The sequence below is a fragment of the Equus asinus genome, chromosome 23 (assembly GCF_041296235.1).
Source record: "Equus asinus isolate D_3611 breed Donkey chromosome 23, EquAss-T2T_v2, whole genome shotgun sequence".
Lineage (NCBI taxonomy): Eukaryota > Metazoa > Chordata > Mammalia > Perissodactyla > Equidae > Equus > Equus asinus.
The window spans coordinates 27,702,593-27,712,811 of NC_091812.1; the positions used below are offsets into that span (position 1 = coordinate 27,702,593).

General features: G+C 41.5%; 1 protein-coding gene across 4 annotated transcripts; it reads left to right on the plus strand.

Annotated features, from left to right (window-relative positions):
- Window positions 1–643: 643 nt before the first annotated feature.
- Window positions 644–8,202, plus strand: RFK (riboflavin kinase). Of its 4 annotated transcripts, none has more exons than XM_070495553.1 (5): window positions 688–1,090; window positions 1,955–2,106; window positions 5,333–5,409; window positions 6,007–6,109; window positions 6,645–8,202. In XM_070495553.1, the coding sequence occupies exons 1-4, from the start codon at window positions 1,009–1,011 to the stop codon at window positions 6,107–6,109; spliced, it is 414 nt and encodes a 137-aa protein (XP_070351654.1). In that variant the 5' UTR covers window positions 688–1,008; the 3' UTR covers window positions 6,645–8,202. The 4 variants fall into 4 exon arrangements, with proteins under 4 accessions (XP_014691386.2, XP_070351654.1, XP_070351652.1 ...); XM_070495552.1 differs by having other exon boundaries at window positions 745–1,090; window positions 6,890–8,202; XM_014835900.3 differs by lacking the exon at window positions 5,333–5,409 and having other exon boundaries at window positions 644–1,090; window positions 6,890–8,202.
- The last annotated feature ends 2,017 nt before the right edge of the window (window positions 8,203–10,219 follow it).

Sequence of the window (10,219 nt, forward strand, 5' to 3'; positions counted from 1 at the left end):
GTGAGGGACCCTTGAGCTACTTCCCTGGGTAACGTTTACAGTTCCAACGGTCAGAAGACCCACGAATTTCCACCGCCATAGAGATGAAGCTTTTCATCAGGTTTATTAAGTTCTCAAGGAGGCACCCGCCAGAGGGAGGACAGGAGGGCAGCCGCATCCCTCCTCCAAGAAAACTGCATCCCTGTAACTTCCACTCGTCCCCGGGGCTGCAGAGTTACAGACCAGGACCCGCTCCCCTGGAGTTTACAGTCTGCTATAACTCCATACCTGCTCAAGGGCTCTGGGGGAGGGGAGGGCACTTCCGTAGGTAGTCGGGAAAGGCCTCTTTGAAGAGGTGATCTCTGAGCTTCTGGAGCTTTAGGAAATGGTTAAGGAGAGAACGAGTGACGAATGACGATGAACCCAGCGGTTGCCGAGGTTAAAGTACGGCTCTCTTTGGCGTCAGGAGCCTAATGAAGTGGAGGAAGGGAACAGAAACACTTAGGACTATCCGAGAACGGTGCTGTCACACTCCCTCAGCTGAAAAACGGGCTGCCGCCCCACTGCCCACGCCTGGGGCCAAGAGGTACTCCAGGAGCGGCGGGCCAGCGGCTCCGGGGCAGGGGCGGGGGGCGGGGCTGCAGAGGGGCGGGGCTACGGAAGCCGAACGGGCGCAGGTCGTTAGGCCGCAGAAGCGTGCGCAGACTCGCGTCGCTCTGCGAGCTGGGCTCCTCCCCCCCCGCTGACCCGCTGCGCTCCGCCCGCAGGGCGCGGCCTTCTGCCGGCGCCGCGGCGCTCAGGGCACAGACGCAGTCTCCGAACCGCCCGGCAGCTTGTATCGGTTCAGCGGCGGGACAGACTCGCTCGGGCTTGTCGTCGGCGCCGCCCGGCCCGTTGTGCACCCGCCCGCCCGGTCGCCCGAGCTCCCGCCCGTGTCCCCCGGCTGGTCCAGGCGGTGCGGGCATCACCTCCACGGCTGCCCCTCAGGACGCGCGGATCGGACTCCCCGCGCCCAGGGCGGACGGGGTCATGAGGCACCTGCCGTACTTCTGCCGCGGCGAGGTGGTGCGGGGCTTCGGGCGCGGCTCCAAGCAGTTGGGCATCCCCACAGGTGAGCGCAGGGGGCGCGGAGGTCCCCCACCCCGGACCGGGTCACGTGGGAGCGGGGACGTCAGCGGGGGCTCGGGGCCAGGTTGTGGAGCTGCGGGCAGGGTGACCCCTCCGCTCCGTCCCCGATGTGGAGGCGGAGGACCTTCGATCGGGCTGAGGGAGCTCGTGCTTGTCGGTGGCTCCAAGCCCATCAGGGACCGAGCTTGAGGGGTGATGAGGGCGGAAGCCCAAGCTGAGCTTCGGGGTCCGCCTTCCCGGTCTCCCTATCTAGCCATGATGGACCTGCCAAGCCTGGCACGCGCTTTGTCCATTAGAAAATGTAATGTGGAGCACATTGGCCAAATTCTCAAGCCCCCTGTAAGGTTTTCTTTTAAGTCTGTTACTGGCAGTTGAATGAGAACCACATCTTTTTTGTTTTGTCTACATTAGTTTTAATAGTCAGGACCTGACGGTATGCATAATTCATCGTTAAAAATACACCCCAGGGCTGCCCCTAGGCTTTGTAGCTTGGGGCCTACATATTGTGTATTTCGAAAATAAGAATCTTTTCTAGAGATTCTGAATCTCCTTAAGAAAGACTAGGTCTAAAAAACCCAGCTTGGGTACCTGTTTTCTTCTCCTACTCGAGAGTGTATGGTTTTTTTGGAGAGCTTTCCGCATTTACTGTGATCTGATACCTTATTCTTGGCCTATCCACATGCAGAGGAGAAAAGTCCAAGCCAGAATATGGAGTGATGGGGTTGATAATCATAGGAAAGATCCTAGGAATTTTGTGAGTGTAATGATTTAGACTAGCCTTGCTTGCGATTTTTAGAAATATTTAATATAAAACTTAACACTCAAAATATTTACTTTTGTTGTTTAGCTAACTTTCCTGAACAAGTAGTAGATAATCTTCCAGCTGATCTCTCCACTGGCATTTATTATGGTTGGGCCAGTGTGGGAAGTGGAGACGTCCACAAGATGGTGGTGAGCATAGGATGGAACCCATACTACAAGAATACAAAGAAGTCCATGGTAAGACTTGTATTGAGCTCTGTAACTGAAAATAGGATGATGATTTAGGGTAATCTGCAGTATTAGATGCACTAGAACTCTCCAGTGGTAATGACAACATACCTAAATACTAGAATTTCTGGCAGTATACTTGAAGGATTTAAAAGTGAAGTATTTAGTTACTATTTGAATGGAATAACTTTTTCCATCCTTTCATTTTCCATCTATTTGTGTCTTTGGATCTAAAGTGAGTGTCTTATAAAGGGGTATAGTTGGGGGATGGTTGGTTTTAATCCATTCTGCTAATCTCTGCCTTTTTTGGTTGGAGAGTTTTAATCCATTTACATTTAAATTAAATGTAAATTTAATTTACATTTGGGGATAGGGAGAGACTTCTCTATTTTGCTGTTTGTTTTCTATATGCCTTATAACCTTTTTGTTAATCATTTCGACCATAACTGCCTTTTGTGTTTAGTTGATTTTTTTTTTGTAGTGACATATTTTGATTCCCTTCTCATTTCCTTTTGTGTTACTTTCTTTAGATATTTTCTTTGTGGTTATGGTGAAGATTGTCTTTAACATCCTAACCTTATAAAAATCTAATTTGAATTTACACCAACTTAACTTTAATAGTCTACAAAAACTCACAAATTTCACCTTTATATATTGTTTGCCCAATAACAGATTAATAATTTTTGTGCATTTATCTTTGAAATCACATAGAAAATAAAAATGGAGTTATAAACCAAATGACAACACTATTAATAAATTACAATAATATTAATTTTTTTTTATAACTGCCCATGTATTTACTTTTACTGGAGATAAAAGTGACGTATTTAAGATCACGTTTTATAAAATTGAGCCTACCACGGTTCATGTAGTTGATTCACCCTTTGATTACTTGGTCACCCTGTTAAGATAGAACTGCTTACTGTGTGAATGATGTTTTCTGATAAAATTGCAAGGTGATGCTTTTTCCTCTTTTAAACCACTTTGAGGGTATGTTCTTCTGCTCTTTTTACAGGACCCACACAGCTTAAGGGCTTAATCTGCTGGATATGGCTGATCAGTTCAAGTGTTTGGCAAAAACAGTTATAGTGATCTAAATTTCATCCCCTTTGAAGAGTTTATAAAAGAGAAGTGTGTCACAATTGGAAAACCACACGGCTGAGTGCTGTATAAGCAATAGAAATGGCCCAGATGACTTAACATTGTGCTCTATTTCTCTTATTTTTGAGTATTAAGCATGTGAAAATTATTTGTTGGAGTAGATAAGGGAAAGAATTGGTGAAGAAACACAAAATGTTTTTCCGTAGAATGAGGGAGGAAATGAAGGGGAGGGGAGGCCACTGGCCCATGACTAATTTTTCCATATTAGCTACTCAGATAACAGAACTGTTACTATAGATCTAGTCATGGAATCCCTTGGAAGTCCTTCCATGGTTAGGAGAAACTCAGTTTTCCATTGGTAGGAGGTCTGTACTTTTCAGAGTTTTTCTTTTTCCTTTTCCTTTTCTTTATCAATAACAGAATCGATGATGTGCCTGTTCAGGTCTTTTTCCCTTTTTAAAAATTCCGTTGGCTGTCTTACTACCTTAAGGAAGTTCTTAATATAGTCTAGATCTACTTTCCTTGTGGAAACTATGTATTGCAAATATCTTCTCCCACTGTGTTGCTTCCTCCCCCACCCTCCACTTAATGGAATGATGTCATTTGAAGAATATTTTAATCCAATTCATCGTTTTTCTTTTATGCTTAGTTAGTGCTTTTTATATTCCATTTAGGAAACCTTCGCCTACTCCAAAGTCATGGAGATAGTCATCTGTGTTTTCTTCTAAAAGTTTGTCTTAGTTTTCACATCAAATTGCTTTTTGAGCATGGTGTGAGATAGAGGTCAAAATTAATTTTTTTCCATACGGATATTGACCCAACTCGTTTCCTGAAAATATGGTCCTTTCCTGACAGCACTGCCATGTCACCTTGGTCATAAATCAAGGGACTGTATGTGTGAGTCCAAAATACACTCATACATACTCAGTCTCCTCGTGTATCCTCGGGCCAATACCACACTGTCATACTTTCCGTAGCTTTAATAGTCTTGACATCTGATTGTGTAAGTCTTCCAATTTTGTTTTCAAGATTTTCTTGGATGATTTTGGCCTTTCACCTTTTCACATAAATTTTAGGATCGTGTCAGTTTCCATCATTTAAAAAAAAAAACCTGCTAGGATTTTGATTGGGATAGCATTGAATCTGTGGATCAGTTTGGGGAGGGTGGACATCATACTTTTTCTCTCAATAATGTTTGTAATGATCAGTGTTGAGGTCTTACATATCTTGGTTTCCTTTTTATTAGTCAAAATTTTACTGAAAAGAAAGAATGCAAGTCAAATATATTGGTTTGCGCTACAAAACCATGGGGCACCTTGTGTCTTCTGACTGAAACCCCTCAGTTACAGCTGAGAAAACTGAGCCCCAGCAAGGGTGGGTGTGCCGTTAGCCAAGTGTGGACCCATACTTGATTCTTAGCTCAGCTCTTAACTGCAGTGCTGTCCTGCTTCTCTTAGATGCTTTCAGTTTAGCCTCGTATATAACTTCCACTCTTCTATACGTAATTTTAGATTTGGTAATCTAACCAAGCTGAAGCTCTAATAAGAGCCATACTATAAAGAAAAGTCCTGTTTCTAATATCCATATTTTCTTTTTTAAAATTGTTTAAATCAGGGTTCTTTTTTTCCAATGGGCTTCATTAAATCCATAAATCCCATTAAGTTGTGTGCAAAGTTCTACATAGGGACACTTGAGAGAGCCCATTTTAATGACCTCAGAGGACCGTGATCCTCCCCACAACAAACCAAAAAGGTTATGAGAGACTAGATTATTTTCTTTTTTTAAAGGAGAAAATAAAACTCAATTTAAAAGTCTTGCTTAATATTTCCTTCCTTTTTTTGGTCTGAATCATTTTAAGTATACATGGGGAACTTGCTATGTTAGGTAAGAAAGAATAAACAATTACTGAGTGCAGATTTTCATATTTGATTTCTCATTAGGTGTAAGTTGCTCCTATTATCTCTGTATTGGTTTTATTACTCTGAACCATCTAGCTGCACTCTTAGCTGATTTGTAATAGACGCTTCAGGTTTAAGGATCACTTCCTAGATTCGATTTTCTAAGTCACACATGAGAATATACTTCTGGTCTCAGGGTACATGTTTCTAAATTGTCTAAACGTCTCCATTTCCAGGGCCACATCCTAGTCCAGCCTCAACATCTTCTGTATTTGTTTGCTCTCTTCATTGATTTTCTGCCTTTTGGACTCAGGTTTGTCCTTTATAGGAGTCTATGAAAATTCAGAGCCCAGAGCACTCCTCCCTCCTGCACCGTTTTGCTTCAGCGCGTCCTGTGCCCGTTTGTCACGTCATCCCCGTGTCAGGAACCTGCGTTGACTCTTCTGCCCCCACGTCAGCCTCCAGCTCTGCCTGACCCTCAGGGTTCTGTAACGTGGTGTGTGTCAGAGACGTGGATCCTGATTCACCTCAGAACTAGTTCTTTCAGTAGTAACTTCTCTTAATACTTTGCTCGTTCCCTCCTTGATGTCTTTGCTCAGTTTTTTCACCTTGATAAGACTCTTAATTACTTCGGTGCATGTCAGCTTTTTCTATAAACGTCAAATCATATCAGATTTGTGGTATAACATCTGCCTTACTCAGTTATAATGTTTACGTGTAAATTCAGGGGCAGGAACAGGAGCCGTAGAAAAATGCAGGAAAAACTGCCCTTAGATTTTAAACTGTCTGTAAAAATTTAATGAGCATTGATTGTTTCATTTAGATTACCCCACCATAAACATGAAGATACATTTCAAATTTCAGTACTCTGTAATCTGATGGTAATCTTTTTAACATTTCTTGACTGTAGGAAACTCATATCATGCACACCTTCAAAGAGGACTTCTATGGGGAAATCCTCAACGTGGCCATCGTTGGCTACCTCAGACCAGAAAGGAACTTCGATTCTTTAGGTAAGGTCTTATTTAGATCTTCTAAATATTAGCGCAGCTCCTTCTACTGCTTCTACTAGTAGTAACCATGGCAGGACAGATGATATTTGCACACTTGATATGTGCCAGGCACAGTTTTAAGTGCCTTACGTGAATTAACTCATTTCATCCTCGCAACCACCGTATGAGGAATTATTCTGCCCATTTCACAGTAGAGGAATTTGGCACAGAGAGGTTAAGTAGTTTGCCCAGGGTCACATAGTAAGTGATGGAGCCTGGATTCAAACCCAACAGGCTGGCTGCCTCTCCCTAACAATATGAAGTTAATGACATCTTTATTTCCTTTTCATATTTTAAGGAACAAGTAAGAATACTGTGATGAATAATGGGTGCTTTGCAATGCTTGACGTGTAAGAAACAGTAAATCAGAACATTTGAAGTGAATGGTATCGAGTATCTTAGTGTAGTGTGATAGTGTTAATTCTGTTGTAGAGTTTCTTTCACAGGTGTAAATACTGAAGAGAATTGATAGTGAATATTTGTTTCTTCCATCTAGTATTTGCGATGTACCTTTTTGCTGATGCCTTTCTCCAAGAAATTGCAAGAGGAATAAGGCCATCTTTTGTATACCATTGACTTCTACTTGAGTCTGGAAGAAGGGATGGGACAGGCATTTACAGGGCATCTACCCCGTGCTAGAGATGCTGCCAGCCTCGGAGTCTGCAGGAGGCTGCGCACGGGAGTGGTGGAAAGTCCAGCGGCAGTTTCTGATCATCTTGTCCTGGTGTGTTCTCTCTGCAGAGTCACTTATTTCAGCCATTCACGGTGATATTGAGGAAGCTAAGAAACGACTTGATTTACCAGAACATTTGAAACTCAAAGAAGACAGTTTCTTCCAGGTTGCTAAAAGCAAAACAATGAATGGCCACTGATGAAAAATTATCTTATTTATTCATTCACTGTTTTCTTGTATTTTACTGCTCATAACTGTGCAATCTAATCTTGGTTCTATTTTAAAAATCAAACCTTTTCCTACAGCTGTGAATTAGTTTAAACAGTACAGTGTAGTTACGCTTCAGCTGTTCAGTTAAACCCATCATGCTACAGTACTAAAAAGATTCGTTGTAAAAATCAAGATTCTTTTTAATGTGATATATAGATTAAAATCTACCACTGGAAAGGTCTTCAGTATCTTATAATGGAGATGAAATGTATATAAGTGTGGGTAAAAAGGGAAGTCACTAGTTGGAGATGAGAAGGACAGCTCTCATGGTAAAATAGTCGCATGTCTGTACTTGTATAGCATGTGCCGCTCAACAGAGAAGGTGATAAAAGTCAGTGGATTAAACAGAGGTTTGATAGTTTATGACAAACCTCAGGGGGAAAATCAAGACTTTGTATTTGTGATATTTTGTACATTAATGTATTATTAGACATGAAGACTTGTGAAATTTCATTGTAATCAGTCATTTCCTTGATGGGGTCAGATCATTGTACTGTGTTCCATTTTTGTTACAGCTGCTTCGGACTAATTGGTCTAGACTCCCTCTGCCTATCTTTTTTTTTTTGTTTGTCTTTTAAAACAGTAAAATGAGTGTTTTCTGAATCTCTAGGTCCTGTGTTGTATAACACTTCTCTATTTTTAAGATAGATGTTTGTCTTCAACATTTTTCTTGACTTTGGTTCTTTTTTTCCTTTAAACAATTGTCAGTCTCAGTTTTTTTCCATTTAGTTTATCCCACAACTGTTCACTTAGAGAAGACTGCATCTGTGTCTACCATTCCATCCCTTCACTATATGGACAATGATTAAGTGCATAACTGTATTACATTTTAGGAAAAAACTTCATATTTAGGTTTTTTCAAAGTTTAAAAGAATGTGTAACAGTTAATTTATATATACCAGTTTCTTAAAGAACAAAATACTTGTTTTCTCCCAGGAAAACTATTTAAGAGCCACTTAAACTATGAAACAGAAAGTTATTTATTTTTAATGTGATCATACGTTCCTGAGCAAATGTAAATTTGTATGCGCACAATATAATTTAATGCTAAAGAGTGCTTGCATCTTGGGGGAAAGGCATAAACAATAAAGTTTTAGTTAGATAACCTTCATACTATGCATTTTTTCCTCCATTACTAACTACTAAGAATTGATTTTTTGCCGCTTGAGACTTTTGTTTATATTGGAAGAAAGTTGGAATCTTTGGATATTTAGGAAATTAAAATTACAGATTGTTTGGGCGCCCTGAAACAGTACATTGCATTATTGTTTACTTTAGCACCAGATTTTGTGATGGGATATGGGGGCAGAAATATATAGGAGGTAATTTTAAAGATAAACTCATTATAAATAATTTTCCCTAACCTGCATAAATGAATTAGAGAATAGATTTTAACAAAAATATTTATGAATTATCTAGAAAAACATCTAAAGCTCATGTTGGAGAAGGAGAAAGCATGGATAAATTCATGTGGACTGTGTTTTACTTTTTGGTGTATGAATTTATGGCAAAAATGTAGTATATGTCCTTTTCATTTCTTCTTTATAAAAACTCTTAGAAAATGGGGGCTGACCCCATGGCGTAGTGCTTAAGTTCCATGCTCTCTGCTCTGGCAGCCTGGGTTCATCGGCTTGTATCCCAGGCGTGGACCTTCACCACTCGTCGGCCATGCTGTGGCAGTCACCAACATATAAAGTGGAGGAAGATTGGCACAGATGATAGCTCAGGGCGAATCTTCCTCAGCAAAACAAACAAACTTAGAACATGTAGTTTAATGTTAAAAATCTTCCACTTGACTTGAAAGAATCCTCAATTATCAGTGACCTTATGAAACAGTTAAAAACAAGCATGGAAAGTGTAGAAACAGATGTGCGTGTGTTCCAATAGCCTGCTGCTAATTGTGTCCTCATTAAGTTTGTGAAAGTTCTGTGATGTTGCCACCTTACACTTTGCTAAATAGCCATCCCTTGTGAATCATATGGTATGTGTTTTAGGAATGAATAATGTCTACATTTTTTGAAGTTTATATTTAGTATTTATGCATTATAAGAAATTGCAATAGTACCGTTTTTGATTAGTCTGACTGCTTTCAGGCCTTGAAGTCAGTCTTGACTAAGCGGTGTTTCCTGTCTCCCTGGGTCAGCTGGAATCTTTGCCTTGTTTGGATAAGTCCCTAATTTGTTGGCTGATGCTTCCTTCCAGGTGCGTTAGAGGCCTTATTAGCAGGTCATAGGTGGCAGCTGTAGGGACAACCTGGCTTGTGGTGGTGGTTGTGCAGCCAAAGGCCTTTGCTGTAAGGGGCCCTGTTTTTTATGCTTGTGGCGCAGTGACAGGTTTATTTGGAGAGCATTCACAGGCGACAGTACTCTGAAAAGTCCACTCTCTGAGAGTGAGGGTCCTCATGCCATTTTGGAGTTAGAAGAGCCAGAGGAGTGTAAGTGGGTCTGAGTTCCCTTCCATGACTCCTGCTCCTAACAGGGCTCTGTAACCTTCATGACTTGTGCCACCAACCCCATGGCAGTGACCTGGCACTCTGGCCTGTCTCTGCTGTAAGCAGGAACGCACAGTTGCTCTTTCAACCCTCATCTCCAGTGCTCTCAGCCACGGAGGCCTAAAAGCCTGCAGTCAGGGCTGGCATGTGACACGGTTCTGACCAGGGAGATGAAAGCAAAGTCCACTTGGGATTTATGAGGATGGTTTCGCTTTCCTCGTGAAAGTGCCAGTCTGTTCCTGTTCCCTCTTACCTGGAAAATGGATGTGAGGCTGATAGAGGAGATCCAATCTGACCTTCAGAGACGGAGCTGGGAGATAAGTCCACGCTGTAAAAAGAGATGCGATTGTAAGCAAGAGTAAAAGAAAAATTATAGAATAAGCCCTAGGAAGATGACAGATTTAGGGATTATCAGATACAGAATCTGAAATGACGGTTTAATATGTGCAAAGAAATAAAAGAGTATCGAAAGTGGTAAAATAAAGTTCTGTAAAAATTGGCAGATTTAAGAATTGTCAAAATTTATGGTGAAAAAATGATTGAAATTAAAATCTCAATGGACGGGTTAAGTACGGTTCAGACACAGAATTGGTGAACTCAGATCTGACGAAGGCTATGAATGTGCTGCCATGTGCCT

Excerpts from the sequence above, each read along its gene's own strand:
- RFK (XM_014835900.3), top strand. The coding sequence starts at position 1,009 with ATGAGGCACCTGCCGTACTTCTGCCGCGGCGAGGTGGTGCGGGGCTTC. Across the intron at positions 1,091-1,954 it reads GCAGTTGGGCATCCCCACAG|CTAACTTTCCTGAACAAGTA; the intron begins GTGAGCGCAGGG and ends TTTGTTGTTTAG. Across the intron at positions 6,110-6,889 it reads AAGGAACTTCGATTCTTTAG|AGTCACTTATTTCAGCCATT; the intron begins GTAAGGTCTTAT and ends TTCTCTCTGCAG.